Source organism: Eptatretus burgeri, unplaced genomic scaffold (genome assembly GCF_056783735.1).
Source record: "Eptatretus burgeri isolate ZD-2024b unplaced genomic scaffold, Ebu_testis_v1 Ebu_testis_scaffold_3165, whole genome shotgun sequence".
Classification (NCBI taxonomy): domain Eukaryota; kingdom Metazoa; phylum Chordata; class Myxini; order Myxiniformes; family Myxinidae; genus Eptatretus; species Eptatretus burgeri.
The window spans coordinates 198004-217759 of record NW_028225113.1 but is presented as its reverse complement, the minus strand read 5'-3'; the positions used below and the strand labels follow the sequence as shown (position 1 = coordinate 217759).

At 45.6% G+C, this 19756-nt stretch overlaps 1 protein-coding gene across 9 annotated transcripts; it reads right to left on the bottom strand.

Annotated features, from left to right (window-relative positions):
* Window positions 1–880: 880 nt before the first annotated feature.
* Window positions 881–18256, bottom strand: LOC147006566 (cytoplasmic polyadenylation element-binding protein 1-like). Of its 9 annotated transcripts, none has more exons than XM_085868532.1 (13): window positions 18126–18256; window positions 15317–15414; window positions 13953–14085; window positions 11869–12326; window positions 11062–11335; window positions 10767–10880; window positions 8469–8558; window positions 7871–7966; window positions 5876–6018; window positions 4889–5087; window positions 3787–3881; window positions 2869–2952; window positions 881–2303 (listed from the first exon to the last, which is right to left on the bottom strand). In XM_085868532.1, the coding sequence occupies exons 2-13, from the start codon at window positions 15389–15391 to the stop codon at window positions 2199–2201; spliced, it is 1866 nt and encodes a 621-aa protein (XP_085724658.1). In that variant the 5' UTR covers window positions 15392–15414; window positions 18126–18256; the 3' UTR covers window positions 881–2198. The 9 variants fall into 9 exon arrangements, 7 of the variants coding, with proteins under 7 accessions (XP_085724658.1, XP_085724655.1, XP_085724659.1 ...); XM_085868529.1 differs by lacking the exon at window positions 18126–18256 and adding an exon at window positions 16005–16287; XM_085868533.1 differs by lacking the exon at window positions 18126–18256 and adding an exon at window positions 15888–15995.
* Window positions 18257–19756: the final 1500 nt, after the last annotated feature.

The window sequence follows — 19756 nt, the reverse complement described above, 5'->3', positions numbered from 1 at the left end:
TTCCCTTCCCTCTCTTCAAGCGGCATCACAGTTGACTCCGCTGGTGAGAAGGCAGAATGTCTCAATTCTGTTTGCTTCCCCAACCCCTCACTCCAGGTACCCACCCTTAGCAATCGCACGAAACTGCTCATGGACTCTGTGACTTTTGCACCTGAGAAGGTGGAAAAAGTTATTTGAGCCCCGATGGTAACATTAGCATTCGTGGGTTTTGCAGAATGAAGTGTTTTAGGGTGGCCGGAGTGCAAGTCCTGCCACCAACCTCCGAATAAGAAGTGACGCACCTGCAGGAGGACGTCCACAGACACAGTTGGGCACGAGAGGGATGGGGCAGGCACCTGCCTGGGGGGATGGCCAGACGAAAGCCCCTGGAGTACGGTACACCATACACATTGAATTAGAGAATGTGTGTCCCTACCTGGAGGTGGCGGTACAACATACACATTGAATCAGAGAATGTGTGTCCCAACCTGGAGGTGACGGTACACCATACACATTGAATCAGAGAATGTGTGTCCCTACCTGGAGGTGACGGTACACCATACACATTGAATTAGAGAATGTGTGTCCCTACCTCAACCCCTCCTCCCCAAGGCCACTGGAATTTCAAAATGTGGATTGTGAGTGTGTCCTTTGGATGGAATTCGTGCCAAATATGGACCTGAGGCTGAGCAAACGCTGTCCTGGAACACGAACACCTTCTTTACACGGCTTTATGGTAACACGCTGGAGAGAAGGTTGTCATGTCGAGGAGGGCGAGGTCACACTGAAGGCCCAAAATGACGGTCTTCAACTCCCTGTACAGTGTACACCATGGTAAAACAACACCAACAAAACAGATGAATAATGGACAAGGAATCAAGATGTCGATCCAGGTACACAAGAGGTAAACAGGTGTTTATCATCATTTTTTTTTATGGAATGTAAAACATGAGCAGGTCAACAACGTAAAACAATGTAAAAAAAATAAAATAACTTTTTAAAATAAAATCCTCATTTTCGGACTAAATTGAAGGTGTCTTTCCACTCATCCTCCAGGAAACCCATGACAGTTCAGGTGAGGTCAATCACCCAGGTGGCAGGTGGTGCAAATGAAAGGTGCACAAAACACCAGACTGTGTTGTGTGGATTTTTCATCCAAATCGAGAAATGCAGTCTCATATCAAAAAAACAAAACTACCCACCTGGGAACCTCGATGGTGGAGGTGAAACAACGTGCTTCACCACCACAATTCATTCACATAACACAGCCATTCCCTCATACAGCTCCCCTCTCCACCACCATTCACAAACACTTCCCTCATACAACTTCCCTCCTCAACCTTGAACATATTAAATCACAACTGGGACGAGAACCCCCACGGGCTTGTGGGCAGAGGAAAGGGGGTTTTTGGGGTTGTGGAGTTCTCGTTAAACCCGGGTTCCAGACCACTCACCATCAGGCCTGGTTTGAGTGTGGGATAAATGGGAAAAATGGGAATCACATGAGAGGGAATTGTGGGATGAGGCCGAGTCGCAAATCCTATTACTGGTTAGAACTTGTAGTTAATGTTGGTTAGAAGTGATGACGAAGTTGCTTGTTCGACAAATATAATAATTTTCATCTCACAACAAACACCTCATTGCCTATTTCACTCACAGCACTCTCTCATTCTTATCCCAACCTCGTGTCCATTGTGTCCTCCATTGTGTCCTCCAACAATAACCCCAGCCGACCTCGACAAAACAGGGGGAAATAATTCAATAAATCCGTGCACACTTCCTCTCTCACTTCATTCCTGGATCCTGGTCGGGAAACAACAATCCTTTGCCCAATTCCACAAAATAATTTTTAAACTTTATAAACCGACAAAATCTTTTTGAAACCATCACGTGACCCTGCGAGATCCAATCACTGATGGAGGACAACAACAACATCAACCAGAATGGGCAAGAGAACGAGCTATGTTCACTCGTCAATAAAAATTCAATTTTTTAAATAAATAATATTAATGAAACAGTTTCAGTGCAATAAAAATTAGAACAATCAATTAAAATACTTTACTTTCAATCCTCTGTCACAACGTTCTTCAGAAAAATAAAGAAGCAAAAATGTGAGGGAGGAAAAGGGAAGGGGGGAAGGTTTCTGGGAGAAGAGGAAAAAGAAGAAGCAAAGCCATTAGGAATTACAGGGTGGGGATCTGAGGCCGGGTGATGCAGATCTACAGGTGTTCTTTCTGGTAGCGTATCACTGGGCGATGGAAACACCTGTCCTCGAGGGCATGTTGTGCACGCCAGCAGGATTTGCAGTAGAACTTGAAGCACACCTGGAACCGGAAGGTACGTGATTAGGGAAGGTGGAAACAAGACCGACATTGTATCTTGTGCTGGGAGGAAGATGCATGATCAGAGAAATAAAAAAACACCTGTACCTCCAACTACCACCACCTATCTATATCACCCTCACCCACAGATAAAATCCCGGCAAACAATGTGAGCCCCCCTCCGCATATCCCCATCCCCAATTTTGAAATCGTTTTACGGCTGAAACCGTTGGCTTTTAACGGTCTCCCTGCGACGCCTTCAAATGTAGCAACAAGACGTGAACAGAGGACCCAAGTCAACCGAATGGACCCGTAAGTACACCAGAGGTGAACCGGAACAGTTTGCGATACTTTGTCCGTACACCAAAGGTAAACTGGGACAGTTTGTGATATTTTGAAGTTCAAAGGTCACGCTTTGCCATGTTGATTATAAGTAGCAAGCCATGCGGTGCGCATATACTCGAGCACCATTTCCATAACCCGTTGTGGAAACCCCCCCCAAAACATGAATCCACAAAATGAAACTCCACTTTGGACATGCCACACGTGGAGAGGGAACGAGCGTTACCATTTCTCGACAGAATGAGGTTCCAGGTTGGTGGAAGCAGGACTGGCACAAGGACCCATTTTCCATGTACGGGTCGATCTGGATCTGTGACCACAAGGATGTTTAAAAAAAAAAACAACAATTAGAAATGCAAATTGTTGGAGAGAAACCAGTCACGTGTGTGAACAGACGAGGAAACGGTGACGGGTGAGAGATTCATTTCACAAAATCAGGGATTTGGACATTTCACTGGAGTTAAAAAATAAATAATGATGGGAAGAGGTGGGATAGAAAATGTACAAAGGGAAATGTGAGAACAATTGGACAGAAGGAAAGTTTCCCCTTGATCGTCATCCTGAAAAATCAAAGCACCACCAGGTTGATACAAGGTCCGAGCCAGAAGGTACAGGGAGTCAGTCGTGCGATGGTCGCCGGGAGTAGGCAAACTCGGCAAGCCGAGACGAACATGATTGCAGATCGATAGAAGACGAGCAAGAACGCGGAGGATGGGAACAGATCCACGATACGATGAACAGTCGTGCGAACAGACAACAACGACTGGACAAAATGGACGGGGTGGTGCGGGGAACGGGTCTTGTAAAGGATCAGGTGGAGCTGAGAAAACGTCCTGTACTCGAGGAGAAACCACAAGTGGCAACAACAAACAGTCCACCACCAAGACAATACTACAATAAGAAAAAGAGCAATCGGAGAGATTGCGGACCCTTGCCAGGACTTATTGCGTGTGGTGTTTGTGTAGTTTTGTGTGGTGTTGATGTGCTGTGGTTTCTCCTCGAGTGCAGCACGACAGGTAAAAAAAATGTACTGCACCTGTCCTGTATTGAGAAAATGAACAACAACAAATCATCAATTCCAATCAACATTTGCTTTGAGCTCGACGTCCATTCCAAACCTCAATGGAACTTTCAACGGACAAACCTTTCTTGTGAACTTTGGAGTTCGAATTTCGACAAATTCAGCAGCGACCGCCTTCGTGTAACTCATGCGGTTTCCAAACATCACACGAGCCGACCCTGCAACACAACAAAACAACAACAAGAACGAGAGAGTTTGTAGAACACATCATCAGGCGCACTATTGAGAAGCAAGGACCCAGGCGGGGGTCTGCGAGCGGTAAGTCGATTCATGATTGGCCGGGATGATGTAGAATTCCGTAATATTTTGTCCAAGTGCTGCTTAGTGCTAAAAAGTCGGTTTGCGTTCTCGTGTTCAAGATTATAGTTCAAATGAAATAAAATAAATATTTTAACGGTGTCGAAATGAAAAAAAAATCCGGAAGTTTACCGCCATTGATGCGCCGCCTTTTACACCACCTGATTTAACGTGTTGCGTGAGTTCCTTGTACCCGTTGTTTGTGTTCTTTATAACATCCTTAAAAACAATAAACTTTCCTTTTTAGAATTATTTTAAAATTTGACTGCCAGACGGAGAGGCGGAGTAAAAAAACATGATCTCACTCTTCTCTACACGGATTGAATGGTCTATCTATATATTACATAAGCGGCAGAAAAATATATTCCCAAATGTATTAAATACAATCCCCTGAACAAGACTCTTCCGTTCAAGTTAGCAGTCTTACCTTTTACAGGTGTGTTCCTTGACAGACATACAGTCAGATCTTGTCGATCATTGGATTGAATCAGCACAGGTTCGTATGAGTGAGTATACCAACCGGCAGGGGAAGCAAGAAGCTGACATTTCGGCTGGTAACCCTTCATCGGACCAACAGATGGGGTGACGATCGTTTTTATCCGATCACTTAGACTACGTTGGTTTCCAGAAACTTCGAATCCAGATCACATGCAAAACTGCATCCTTGCTCTGGATTTTAACTCCACCGATGCATCACCTGCACTCGTTATGGAGTATCCTCTTCCAGTGGGGAAATTTCAAGGCTCGAACAGTTTTCCCTGGAATAAACGAGGGAGCGGACCCGGTAAACCCGAGGGTTTGCTCCCAGCACCCATTCTTAGTTCCACTCCAGCTCCGTACAGGTAAAACAGCTCAGGTGTGCACGCACCGATCGGGTATCGGTGTTTGTCAATGTCGATGCGCACGGAAACGACTCCCCCGAAGAGGTCGTCGAGCACGTCGGCGAGTCCCTGTGCTGTTATCAAGCCGTGCAGTGCCCCCACAAACACATTCAGTCCGGTCTCCCAGCACTCCAGAGGATCCAAACCGATGCTCGAGTCTGCCACGACCCAGGGGATCACCTCCACCTGTGCAAAGATGAAGCAAAGACGAGTGAAGAGGTACCCAAACCATCAAATTGGAAATCAAAGCAAAAGTTGATAAAATCCATCTTTCAAAGTGTGATCAAAGCGCTCGATGACGACTGCAAGTCCTTCAATAAAAGTTCTGTATATGACGTCATACCGTTATATTCAAGATAATTTTTAAATGTTCTGTTCTACCTGCTTTGGTATTCAGTTCCCTCACCGGTCCGTGACTTGTTCACCTTCCTTTGTTTTAAATTAAATATCAGGTTGAAGGTCAGAGTGATACCTTTTTAAATTTTTTTCAACGCAACAAGCCCCCTAACATCTCGACCTTCAATCAACAACGATTATGAGGCATACTCGTATCTCCTGTCATTATCCCAATTGGGTCAGCAAACCATATTACGCTTGGGAATCCTTTTAAACTTTGTGATTGTTTCCTGCGCCACTCCAGGTGGAAGGAGGTGATGTTTTCACCCCTGTCTGTCTGTATAGCCGAGAGGGAAATGGGTATCGATGAAGACATGTTGTGAATGTTTGTCATTATAGCCACGGTGGCTGACACAGAGGTCGGAGTACATCCAACACCTTAAAATATGCACTCAAACACTTGCTTCCCATTGTCCATCGTCTGTAAACAACAAATGGTTGTGGGGCACGCTCTCTAATCATACCGCCATAAAACTGAGAAACACCAGCGCCCTCCAGAGAGCACCCTGACCGCGAACAGCTCGAGAACTGAGAGGACGGACTGTCCGAGCCCCGGACATTAATGAATGTAAATGTACCATATGGGAAGACTCGTGATTGTCGGACGCCATGGACATCATGTATGAATACAATGAATGGTGATCATCCTCAGCAAAACGTTTGCAGGCTCGAAGCAATGCTCGTACTCCCGCTTGCGACTCGAACAGCAAAAAAACGTGTCCTGCACGCAGCACACGTCAAAAAAGGATCGTTACACACCACTTTCTCAACAACCAACATCGGCACAACACACACCACTTAACTACCTCCATGATACACACAGTTATTAACTTTACACATTCCCAACAAGAAAAAGAGCAATCAGAGATTGCAGACCCTTACCAGGACTTGTTTTGTGTGGGTAGTTTGTGTGGTGTCGTTTTTTGAAAGTTTAAAAAATATGGCTGCCGAATCACGTGACCGGTGAGTTCAGTCATTCAATCTCCTGGGTCTCACTATCAGTCATGATCTTTCTTGGGAAAACCACATTTCAAAGTTGGCCTCCAAAGGCAGCCGCCGACTGGACATCCTCCGTCGAACAAAGTCCGTCCTTGGCACACCTGAACTCCTCTCCACACGCAAGGCTTTCTTCCAGAGAGACCACTGCTCTCCCTTCTTGCTCAGCTGGACGCCATGGAAACGAAGACCTTCAAGATCATTGGAATCTCCTGCGCTGAAGCTGAGTCAATGGGTCGATCACTTTGACATTGCAGACAGGTCGGTGGTCTCTCTGTCTTCCACCACCTTTCGGGTCTTGCACCATCTACTCTTTCCATCCTTTGCCTGCATTCGCAGGTTTCTGCAAGGCTCACATGGTCCACCATCATCCCCCCCAGAAAAAAATTAAAAACCTAAGTCGAGGGTCACTGCTCACCTCCACTCATTCGTTCCACTTTTTCCTGACTGTGGAACCAACTTTCACATTCTCTTCAATCCCTTTCTTCCCGCCAGGTCTTGAAGACAGCCGGCTGTTCACCACCATCTCAGATCGTCCTCCAATCCAAAACTATGATGCTTTCTACCCCCGCTCATGCCGCTCCCCCACAACCAGCCTCAAGCCAAACTCTTTCCTTCCTTCCTGAGAGTTTTCTTCTGTGTCCATCATGGCACATCCACAACCATGATCTTCTCTACCTTCATTAACCCTCCCCAAGTCAAGTCATCTTTTCGGGTGTCAAATTTTTCTTTCCACTCCTGTTATTGAGAGTTTCCTTCTTTATCCATCATGTTCACCCCAATGTGTCCTCCCAGAACCTTCCTTATTCCCCACTTTTCCTACTTCTCGAAGTCTCCTTCCATTAACCCTGTCGTTGCTGTGTTCTCCTACTCTCTCTCTCCTTTTCTTTTTGTTCTGTTATTCCATATTCGGTTCTACGTTCGAACTCCTTCAGGATCCTCGAAACAATAAAAACTAGAGTTCAGGGAACACGTCACCCCGGGAACACTGTCTTGAGAAACAAGGACGTGCGCGGGGGTCCACGAGTGGAAAATAATTCAATTGTTCCTGATGAGGTAAAACATTTTGTCCAAGTACGGCAGCGTACTACGAAACGGAAGGGTTTTGAAAGTGCTGACAAGTCGATTTGTGTTCTGCAGTGTTCAAGTATCTCATTAAATTGAAATAAAATAAAGATTTTAATGGTTGTAGAAATAAATAAAAAATTAAGACGTTTACCGCCGTTGATGCATCGCCTTTTACACCACCTTATTGAACACGATACATCAGTTCTTTGTACCTGTTGTTTGTATCCTTTATGACGTCATTAAAACAGTAAGTTTCCTGTTTGGAATGATTTTCAATTTTGTCTTGCTGTGAATTTTTTTTATCTCACTTCTTCTCTTTATCTCATTACTGTTAAACAACAGGTGAGTTTTTCCGATTCCTGTTCAAAATATAACATTCAATTGAAATCAAGTTAATTGTTCCTTGATCATAAACTGATGTTTGTAGACAGAAGGACGGACAGACAGACAGACGGACAGACAGAAGTGAAACAATTGCTTAGCTCCGTTTTTCCTCATTTTTAGCTCACCTGGAACGTAGTTCCCGGGGAGCTGATGGAATGGCGCGTCGTCGGTCCTTTTGGGGGGGTTGCCTGCAAAATAGGTATTTCCTTTCTTCTCAGAAACTACACACACAATTCCAATGAAACTTGACCACCACCTTCATCACCCGTGACGTACTAACGTTTGTTCACGGTATAAAAAAATCCATATATATTTACTTTCTTCTCCATGAGATATGCTGTGGGTCATCCGCATCGACCAGTGGTTCCCTGTTTATCTTATCCAGCCACTACCAGGTGAGCACCCAGGTATATTGCCCCGATGTTTGAGATCCTAGTGCTGTATTTGGTCATTTTCTTGATTTCAGCGACCTTTCTGAGTGTGTGTGTGTGTGTGTGTGTGTGTGTGTGTGTGTGTGTGTGTGTGTGTGTGTGTGTGTGTGTGTGTGTGTGTGTGTGTGTGTGTGTGTGTGTGTTGTGTGATTTATGTTCCAGCTGCTCCATGTGCATTCCACCCAGTTGAATGGAATAAATAAATAATCCCCAAAGTGAAAAACATTGTCCCAGCACCACACCGACACAGTGTACACAATACATTACAGGGGGTTTGCTCCCGTCACCATACCTTTGGGGTTGCCCCATCTGTACTGGCTCTTCTTTCTCGGCCACATCACCGATACTTTGCCAAAAGCGCTAAATGTACCCAACAGGTTGGCTAAACACAAGAAAATACAACAAAAGTGATCAGATACAAAGGACACTTCCTGATAGACTTACTGTACATCGATTTGTTAAGCAAACCTTCAAGTCACGTGTCAAACATCCACACTAATAAATGTCAGTGTGTGTGTGTGTGTGTGTGTGTGTGTGTGTGTGTGTGTGTGTGTGTGTGTGTGTGTGTGTGTGTGTGTGTGTGTGTGTGTGTGTGTCAGTGTGTCTCCTCCGTAACTCCAAAACCATAAAACCTAGCAGCCTGAAACGTTGCATGCATCCTGAGGGAAATCAAAGGGAGTGCAGGAGTGAAAATTGGGTGTTTGGGTTAATTAAAACACCCCTTTTGAAGATAATTAACGGCATTATTTAATTATATCCTTCATCAGGCAATCCCCGGCCACCTTGCTGTCTTGGGTCTTCAGGCATTTCCTGGGTAACCTCGCTGGGGTCTGAAGCCGCCATGTTTTTTTTGGCCTGCTCAACCATGCCCTAACTTGGAACAGGCCGCAACGATTTCTGAACGATAAAGTTTTTTTTTCTTCACTTTCCTCACTCATGTTATCGAATGCCTGTTCATCATAGCTACGAATCGCTGGGTACATTGCAATGCTTATAAACGCCGGGAGACATCAGCGTTCTTGGCTTTATTTCATTTCCGCACATGCCATAACCTGGAGAATCTCTTAAACAAAGCTGAATTACAAAATTTAATCTTCAGGATTGAACTTAGCAGCAGTTCAGACTCCTAAAAAAAAGTGCTAATTTGTCCAATTCGGACATATTTCACATTGCGGGCGTCTCCATTGCCAATTGCGTGCCAAGCGAGCCATTTCTTATCAACCGTTTCGTTGGAGTGCTGAAGCCATGTTGGAGTACTTAAGCCACGAGCGCTCTGCAATATTCGCACTGTCACCGAATACCACATCGAATATTTTGAACAAAGTTCAGGAGCCACTCGCGTGCGTTGGCCACGTGTTGTTGTGCGGTGTAACAGGCGGTGGCTGGCTCGCTGAAAAAGTGAAATTTTATTTTACACGACGTTTCCCCTTTTTGTACAATCTTCCATGTTACGACACGTCACTTTGGCACAGATTAATAGAAATAGAAATTAAACATTTCATTTTTTAAAAAAGTTTCTTCAACCGTTTTGTAGATTTCTTGCTGAAGCCACTTGGCGCGTGTTCTTCAAGCTTCAATCAATGGCGATACCGCAGTTAGATACCAGAAGTAGGAAGGCAAAATAAATTATACGATTACAATGAGTAAAAAATATTTTCAGTTGTTATGAAGTAATGAATCACGACATCACGTCAGGAAAGCCAAGAGGTCCACATGCTCACTATCAGCTGTTTAACCTGGGTTTGAAACCCGACCCAGCTATAAACTGTCATCCTGGTGTTTCACAGGCAGGGTGATTCATCAATGTGTGTGCCGACTCTCGGCTGGACGTTAAACTGGACATCTCACCCACTGGAATGCCTTTCCCCCTCACCTCTCTCACCCCTCTCCCTCTCTCACTCCTCTGCATCTCTCAGCCCTATCCCACCCCTCTCCCTTTTTCCGACCCTGGACTCTCTCCCACCCCTCCCCCCTCCTCCTCCTGCTCTCCCACTGCTCCCCCTCCATTGAGGGGACTGCAGCATGTACAAATCAGATTCAGAAGGTAGAATGGTGTCATCCCAGATGTCCACATCCTCGTGTGTGTGTGTGTGTGTGTGTGTGTGTGTGATCATTAAGCACAACATATCATTATATTTCCTAACCCCACCCTCCTCCCCTCACCTTCCTCTCTCTCCCCCCACCACCCCTCCCCTTTCTCTCTCTCTCTCACATCCCCTTCCTCATACCCATCCTTCCCGCAATGTATAGCAACGTTTGGTGAGGCATTGCTCTCCCTACCTCCCCCTCCCCACCCCTTTCCTCCCTTCCTGCCCCCCTTTTCTCACCACCTCCTAGCTTCCCCTCCCTTGTCTTCCCTCCATCCTCTCTCCGCCTTCCCCTCTCTCTCTCCCCTCCCTCCTATCTCTCCCTCCCTCTTTTCCCTCCACCCTTAATATCCCCGTCAACAAAGCGATGGGTTGTATTTTCTCGTTGAATAATAAACTTAACATTCAGTCCTGATGTTCGCACCGACACCGTTACGCCAGATCCTTATACGCATAAACGGGGAAGGTGAAGGAGTAGGATGGAGAGTAGAAAAAGCAAATACCCTCAGTGATGCTCCAGAGAATTCCACCGATGAAGACTTTTGTGGAGAAGACAGGGTTCGTGTGGATAATTCGTGAGAGCTTGCCTCTCCATTTCCATGTCGCTTCATTCATTACTGTTCAGAGGTGGTAAAAGGTCACATCTACATCCAAACACTCTCTCTCCACAACATTCAAACACATTCATAAATCAAGATTACAATTCAATATCCCATTCTTGAGTCGAATCACAACAACAAAAAGTCCAAGCACTTCCCCAGGGAGAAGAACAGACGGACGATCCAAACAGATGCGTACAAATTGGGGCTTGACGTAGTTTTTCCTGATTATAATCAATGCTGCTTGGCTCTGCCGGCTGTGGTGGTGGTGGTGATGGTGGTGGTGATGGTAGTCGTGGATACCATACTCTCTCCAGTGGATACTTTGCACCTCCTCTGAGACAACTTCCTGGATCAAATATAGATGACTCGACCCTTTCCCTTGCTTGACTCGGCCAAGGGTCACGGCTCAAGGCAGTGAGTGGAGAGTGGCATGCCGGAAAGTACAACGACCGGGACCCATGGAGGCCAGGCTGCAGGGAGTGAGGTATTCAAGGAAATACAACCAATTTGTGTCAATAAAACTACAGCTTGAATGGCACTCGGTAGAGCACAGACGAGATGAGAAAAAGAACACATTTGTTGGGGTTCAGAGCAATTAGAGGGAGGAAGGTGAGCGGAGTGCAAAGATGGTGATAAGTCGGATCCATAATACGTGGAACAGAAATGATGAACAACGATGTGCAAAGAGCAAAGGGAAGTTCGGGACAAAGATTAACACAAAAGACATCTGTAAGATGGAAATAACTTTTCGGAGTGGACGAGAAGGATGAAGAACAGAGAGATGGGGGGGGGGCAGAAAACGAGGATGGAAACCTGTATATAGCACGTAACTTGCATTGTGCTGGAATGTCCGAACAACTTACAAACGGGTAGTAATGAACATTTAAGAATAGCTCTTCCACGAGCCTCGACAATATATCCAAAATATAAAAGTTTAAAAATATATAACAACAGGACTCAAAGCAAACCGCTGGTGGACAGATTTGGAAAAGTTCAAACTTACCATGAAGTCTCCGGAGGCCTCGGAGCCAGAGGAGAAGTCACTCATGTCAGAGTCAGCAAGGTTCGTGGAACGCGAGTCTGCATGAGTGTGACCCTTCGTTGGACACATGCTTGCTAACTTCGTACCAAGCTGCTCTATCTCAGCTGAACTTCCATGTTGCCCTTCACCAAACATCGGACTCAACTTCATCCTGGCACATGGACGTCCGAACATTCTGCCAAACTGCTCTGTTCCGTAGGAAATCGTCGCCGGAGAACCGCTCGAGGGACGGGCCTCAATCTGTTCAGCTGCTGGAGATGTCACACCTGGGTCAGCCATTCCGGTGTTGACCCAATTCCAAAAAGACGATGCAAGATGTTCCGTAGAGGCTTCCGGTGGTGTACTTGTATTTGGGAAGAGGGTTTGAATCAATGGAGGTGGACCCTGGTTCGCTTCAACAGGATGCAGGCTGGAAAGGGCTGCAAAGAAAATGACATTCCAAGGTTGTGATAAAATCCCAAAAATACAAAAGTTTCAATCACTAATTAACAGCTCAGAAAAAACTCAAGGAGAATACATTTTAAAAAGTAAAACTAGAGGGCAAGGGATGCTGTGGCAAGAGAAAACGAGGTGAAACAAGGACAAATGTGTCCAAGAGCCGCGTCCTCAAGGCAATAACAACAACTTCCGATATTTCGTCACGTGCCTTGATGGAGCCAATAGTGAGACCCGTCATGGAGGCTCCTCGTTCATGACGAGAAAATCGTGTATTTACGAAATTACAACACATTCAATGGAATAATCATTAAATAGTAACGTGAACTTTTCGAAACTTTAAAGCAAATGTCCGAATATATTTAAAATTTCATGATAGACGCTCTCAAAAGGCACCCTCAATGCGAGGATGTGTCCAGGTGTTTATTATTTAAGGAGATCCGGATCCTGTATATAAAAGAGCCAAGTCCGAAAGGTTTTGTCTTCACCAGAAGAAGAAGAAGAAGAAGAAGAAGAACAACAACAACAACAACAACAACAACAACAACAACAACAACAACGCGGAGCTCTCTTAGAGCCAGCGTTCGCAACGCGAGACGCGGCTAAAAATGTTCCTGTTGAGAGACCATGAACTTTATCAAAGAGTTAATCAATTCAAGGCAATCGTTTGAGCGAACAAGGGTGAAATAAGATGTCCAGTGAACGTTTACCCACTCAAAACAAACGTTCTGTGACACTGCGACAACTGACAAGTTGGACATTGTGGGGTACGTCCAAGAAACGAGGAGGAATGATCTTGTTGTGGCTTTTTGTGTCTTGACAAACAGACAAACCAACGGACCCAAATGCAATACCCTTCTCTCCTTGCATCGGATTCCGGATCTTTAACTAAAATCGAATCAAATTGTCCTGATCACACACCCAACCAGTTTACCATTCGTCGTCGAAATCCTTCGATAACTTTTTGAGATATCCTGCTCGCAGACAAACAAAGAGACAGACAGACAGGGGTGAAAACATAACCGAGTTAATTGAACATCTTATCCTGCGGAGTGTTCAAGTATATCGTTAAATCGAAATGATAATGAAGATTTTAAAGGTCGGAGAAAACAAATTTGGAAGTTTACCGCTTGCGTCTTTTACACCACCCTCCATCTAAAACGATACATGAGGTTATTCGTGCTTGCTGTTTGTGTCCTTTATAACATCCTTAAAAACAGTAAGTTTGCTGTTTGGAATGATTTTCAATTTTGTTTGACTGTCGGACAGGCAGATCGAGTGAAATAATTGTCTCACTCTTCTCCGCGCGTGTGCGCAATCGGGACAAATTCAGAGCCAAAGTACGTTAAACGAAAGGTTCGTTTTCCGATTCGTGTTCAAAATATCACATTCAATTGAAATCAAGTTGTTCGTCGATCACAAACTGACGTTTTAGATGCCCGGATGGACAGACAGACAGACAGACAGACAGACAGACAGACAGACAGACAGACAGACAGACAGACAGAAGTGAATCCATTGCTTCACTCCACTTTTCGCTTCGTGTGCATGGGGTAAACAACGTGAAAAGCACAACATCAACGTGACCAATCATGACCGACGGATCTCACCGCTCAAGGCAGTCACGTCACGTGACCAGGCATGGGAGGAGCTTCGCCTTCCAGGTGAGCCAGGTGCCGGTGGATAGTTGATGCACTTGTTCACCTTGTTGTGGAATTCCTCACCTTTGTCACATTTACATTCCTGAAATAAATGTTTTCCTGATTTTTTTTTTTTTCAAGTGCAAAAGGAAGTGTACACCGCACAGGTACGTGTAAACAGGTATTTTGAAAAAGAGAAGGGTTCATGTTTACATTCACATGTATGGGCACTGTATCCAGTTCGGGTGCTGCACCCCTCTGCCTGAAATAAACACCTCATCACTGGGGTCCCCATGTGTAAATATTCTTGGGGTTTCGGAAAGACCACCCCGGGGGAGTTGGGTTCAACACATCAGGGATCCCAAGTTGAGATATGTCCATCGTCATTTTGTTTCGTTAGGTTCCCCTTCCCATTGTATCAGGGACAGGGAAATGCATTGTGTGTGAATAGCAGGTTCGATCCCCCTTTTGTAATTGTCCCCTCTTTAAAATCTCCATCCCTTCTCATCCCTCTCCCCATCCTTCGATCCGCAGCACCCTTTGACCTTCGCGTGCCGCTTTCTCATTGGGCGCTCGCAAAAGCCACGACCCACCAGGGGAGGAATACAAGGCAGGGGTACGAGTCGAGCTGCGCCACCAGAACAAACTTCCACAAGAGACAATCTCTGCAAGACGAGACGAGCCGAGAAGAGGATCCCGTCCACAATTTTAAGGCAAAATAATCAGACACTGGAAGGGCACTCGGTGGGGCGCGTACCTCCGCCAGGTAACGCCTGATCCACGAGAACATATCTGCCCAATACATTTTTGAGATATCGTGCGAGATATCGTTTTTGGCCCCATCTCGCAATGGTGAAGAATCGCTTTGAAAATTAAATAATTCTCGCATCCGGATCTGGATCAATTGGTCTTTGTCGCACACCCAACCTGTCCACCAAGGTTCGTCCGAATCCGTCCACAACTTTTTGAGATATCCTGCACACAAACAGAATAACAAGAAAGAGACTGAGTGCAGAACACAATACTTGCAAAATGCACCCCCCCTTTCTCCAAAGGTTGCCATGGATACATCAAATTGTCCATTTCATGAAGATTAAAATTGACAATCTTAATCGAAGCTCAGGTCAACCGGACGAAAATTGATGATTTTTCAGATTGAAATTGATGATTTCAGAAGTTTGACCTTGAGTTGACCTTTTGACCTAAAAAATAAAAAATAAAAAAGGAAAATAGGTGCTTTCCCAATTCGGTGACGGACGATGCAAATCGTGTTCAACTTTCAAGTCAATCGGATGAAAAATGACGATTTAAAAAATTCGACCTCAAGATGTGACCTTTGACCCGTTGACCTCAAAAATCAATCGGCTTCTCAGATGAGACGCGACCTCTGCGACTCGGTGAAGTTTCATGACGATCGGTTTGGAATTGTGACCTGGAGGCGATCGACAAAACAAACATTATAACCAAATCGACGAAACAATGTCCTTGAACAATCTTCCATTTCACAACAAACAAACAAACAGACAGAGACAGGGAGGTAAGGAGGGAGGGGGAGGGGGGAGGGGGAAGGGGGGAGGAACAACATATCGTCCTTCACCTTCGGGGGTCGGAGGTAATCACCAAACCTGCATCACCTGGACAGCTGCTTGAGAGAGAGGGCGCTTCGAAAGGGTAATTCTGAGGGGTAATTGTAAATGGTGAGCTGTGCCGCTGATGCAGTGCCCCCCTGTTGGTTTGGAGCAGGAATTTGGAATTGGTTCACGGGATGCCGGCGATAACTCGCCGATTTTTCAGGAAGGACGCTGTGTTGTCTTTGATGTCGACGGACTATTAACGGCAGATAGGACGGCCAGCTTAACGTCGAAGGAAGGGGGATCCCTTCCACTCCAGCTGAATCAACCCCACCTGATGTTAATTCAGTGGGTCACGAGGCTCGAACTCGGGACTCTGAAGATACCAAGGCAGCCACCTCAACCCGAACACGAAGTGGTTGCGTTTTTCTGAGGAAACAGAATTAATTACCTCAGGTCGTCCTGGTAATGAGGTGTGAGGGGAACCGTGCATCTCCTCGAGCAGGGTGCCGCGACGACGCGCGTCACCATTTAAAGGGACGAACGAGACGTCGCTGTTCCGTGTAAACATGACGTCACGACGGCGGTCTGTGTGAATGACGTCACTCGCAAAGGCCGCCCCTGAAGAAAACCTGACCAGATCACAGTTTGGCGGGAAACTGAGGCGCGACATTCAAGGTTCGATGCCCTTTTCGGAATCCCACCCAGCGGAGCAAGCCACGCCCCTCTCGTTCAAGCCACGCCCCCTTTCGTTCAAGCCACGCCCCTCACTCGTTCAAATGCTTTTATTCAATCTTCTTATTTCAAATCCATTCCTTCATTCCCGTACGTATGTGTGTGTGTGTGTGTGTGTGTGTGTATGTGTGTGTGTATGTGTGTGTATGTGTGTGTGTATGTGTGTGTACGTGTGTGTGTATGTGTGTATGTTTGTGTGTGTATGTGTATGTGTGTGTATGTGTGTGTGTGTATGTGTGTATGTTTGTGTGTGTATGTGTATGTGTGTGTATGTGTGTGTATGTGTGTGTGTATGTGTGTGTGTGTGTGTATGTGTGGATGTGTGTGTGTGTATGTGTGTGTATGTGTGTGTGTGTATGTGTGTGTATGTGTGTGTATGTGTGTATGTTTGTGTGTATGTGTGTGTATGTGTGTGTATGTATGTGTGTGTGTATGTGTGTATGTTTGTGTGTATGTGTGTGTGTATGTGTGTGTATGTGTGTGTATGTGTGTGTATGTGTGTATGTGTGTGTATGTGTGTGTGTATGTGTGTATGTGTGTGTATGTGTGTAGGTTGGTGTGTATGTGTATGTGTGTGTGTGTATGTGTGTGTATGTGTGTGTACGTGTGTGTATGTGTGTGTATGTGTGTATGTGTGTGTATGTGTGTGTGTATGTGTGTATGTGTGTGTATGTGTGTATGTTTGTGTGTATGTGTGTGTATGTGTGTGTGTATGTATGTGTGTGTATGTGTGTATGTTTGTGTGTATGTGTGTGTGTATGTGTGTATGTGTGTGTGTGTGTGTGTGTGTGTGTGTATGTGTGTATGTGTGTGTATGTGTGTATGTGTGTGTATGTGTGTATGTTTGTGTGTGTATGTGTATGTGTGTATGTGTGTGTGTTTGTGTGTATATGTGTGTATGTATGTGTGTGTATGTGTGTGTGTGTGTATGTGCGTGTATGTGTGTATATGTATGTGTGTATGTGTGTGTATGTGTGTGTGTATGTATGTGTGTGGAGGGGGTAGTGAAGGGAGGGAGAGGAGGATTTGGGGGGGGGATTGGTTCCAGCAGATGTGATGCCCAGCTGAACGTCCATCCGAGAGACGGTTCACCCAAGGATTAATCACCTTTCCTGTTCTCTGTTCTTGCCTATGGCAGCTTGGCTGCCGGGTAGCTGTCATTTATTGGACGGTTGCGCAACCATGACACCACTCCCCCAATGTTAATTGGCTGAATGGTGTCACAACCATGACACCACTCCCCCAATGTTAATTGGCTGAATGGTCTCACAACCATGACACCACTCCCCCATTGCGAATCGATCAATGCCAAAGGTGGGTTTTCCTTTTGACCCCACGTTTGGTGATCCACAAGATCCATACCAGTGTGTTTTCAAGATTATATTGGATAGCACAGTGTTCACGCCAAAAACATGATTTATTACACATTTGGGTTTTGTTGTTTTCTACAGATGACGATTCAAATTGGTTCTGCGTCGCCACACCAGACCCACCGATGGAGCTTTCACTCCTATTAGGGGCACGATGTGGGTCTTCAGAACATGGCAAATAAACAGCAAATTTATTTTTGCTTTCATGTGTAATGTAAATGAAGACAATAAAATATATAAACTTACTAACAGTTTAACATGTTACTTGCACCAACATTTCATTCCATATAATGCCTTTTGCTGCAGCTTGCTCATTCTTTTCTGACTACAAAGTTTCTGATAACGGACAAATTTTGTCCAGAAAATATGGTAATAAAAAAAATCGCATTTATTTATCAAATGTCACGTTTGAAAGTCCAAAACAGCATCAATAGGGCAGTAGATGCTCGGCAAGTCTGTTGGCTCACCAGGTATTCAGATGTCAGGTCAGCTCAGGTATGGGAGCATGCGCCGGAGCTACGTCCACTTTCCACCAGTACTCCAGGGACCTCCGTCTGGTCATCTCCCAGTGCAGCACAACGTCATGGTGATATCACAGTGTTGCTGGAGGTTGGACGGTGGATTATAATTATGCATGTATTATATATACTAGTACGGGCCCGTAGGGGCTGGCCCGTACTTGCGTAAACGACGACTGGATTGGGGCATTATTTCAATTAGATTGGACCAACCTTGTCATAAATGGACATAACTTGGGAAACACCTGGGAAACATACTCAGGTCCCCAGCGTCAATTGTGACGCCCCCTCTCTCTCGCCCCTCCTCGCCCCCCCCCCCCGAGTCTCGCCCCCCTCTCGCCCCTCTCTCTCCCCTCGGTCTCTCCCCCCTCTCTCACCCCTAGTCTCACCCCTCTCTTTCTCCCCCTCTCTCTCCCCCTCTCTCACCCCTAGTCTCGCCCCTCCTCTCTCCCCCTCCTCTCTCGCCCCTCTCTCTCACCCCCTCTCACACCCCCTTCTCACACCCCCTCTCTCGTCCCCACTCCCACCCCCTCTCTCTCCCCCCTCTCTTGCAATTTTTTTTTTAACTTGGACACACCCCTTGATTCTTAAAAATTATTTCATAAATTTAAAAACTTTATCCACATTAACATGGAGTTCGTCCAAGGCAGAAAACAACCATGGGGAGGGAGCAAATTAAGTTGTTGGAATCTCCGTCATGTTATGCCTAACCCCCCCCCCCCATCCCCATCAAGTTTTGTTCAAATTGAACAAGTAGCAACCGAATATATTATTCTTCCTCCCTTTGAGGCAAAGCCCCATCTTCATGCTTTTATTATGGCGTCACCATGAAGGAATTGGAAATATTCAAAGGGTGCTTCATTGAAAAGGAAGATCGTGATTGAAATAAATATTTTAAAGATCCATAAAAAGTGTGTGAGACTCCCACTTGGTGAACATGATCAATCCTTTTAGAGGATTCTCAGAGATGCAATTGCTGCCTAAGACCATACCACACTGAATATGCCTGATCTCATCTCATCTTGAAAAGCTAAACGGTCTCAGGCCTGGTTAGTACCTGGATGGGAGACTACCTGGGAACACCAGGTGTTGTCAGCTTTTTTCTCTGCAGGGGGAGTCTTCTTTTGATTTTTCTCTTTGTTCAGATGCTTTATCTGGTGAATTCGTTTTCACCATTTAAACTGCTGCTTGTGTAGCTGAGTCGCTGTTCAGCAGTCCAAAAAGGAGGCCTCGGCCTGTTGTTAACTTTCGAGTAATTGGTTGTATTGAGGTTGCAAGTGTCATTTGTTGCCGGCATTAGTTGGTGGATGTTAAAGATCCCACGGTGTCCTTTGCGATGAGGAGGCGATGCATCGCCAGCACCATGGGCAGATTCTAAATTCCTTCCCAAACCTACAGAGGGCATTGCATCAGCGGCACATCCTTGTACTCAGCCAATGGTGCCAACCCGCAGCCTTGTGCTGAATATGATAGAGGAAGAAGAGTTTGTCTCTGATCTGTGACATCACTGCTGGTAACAATTGGTGATGTTTGCCCTGGCAACGATTGAAACAATTAGCTTCTTTCAACAACGAAAAACG

Coding starts and splice junctions, on each gene's coding strand:
- LOC147006566 (XM_085868526.1), bottom strand. CDS start 16,226: ATGTCGCGCCTCAGTTTCCCGCCAAACTGTGATCTGGTCAGGTTTTCT. Junction 7,967..8,468: donor CAGATGGGGCAACCCCAAAG/GTATGGTGACGG, acceptor TTGTGTGTGTAG/TTTCTGAGAAGAAAGGAAAT. Junction 6,019..7,870: donor CCCCGGGAACTACGTTCCAG/GTGAGCTAAAAA, acceptor TGCTGCGTGCAG/GACACGTTTTTTTGCTGTTC.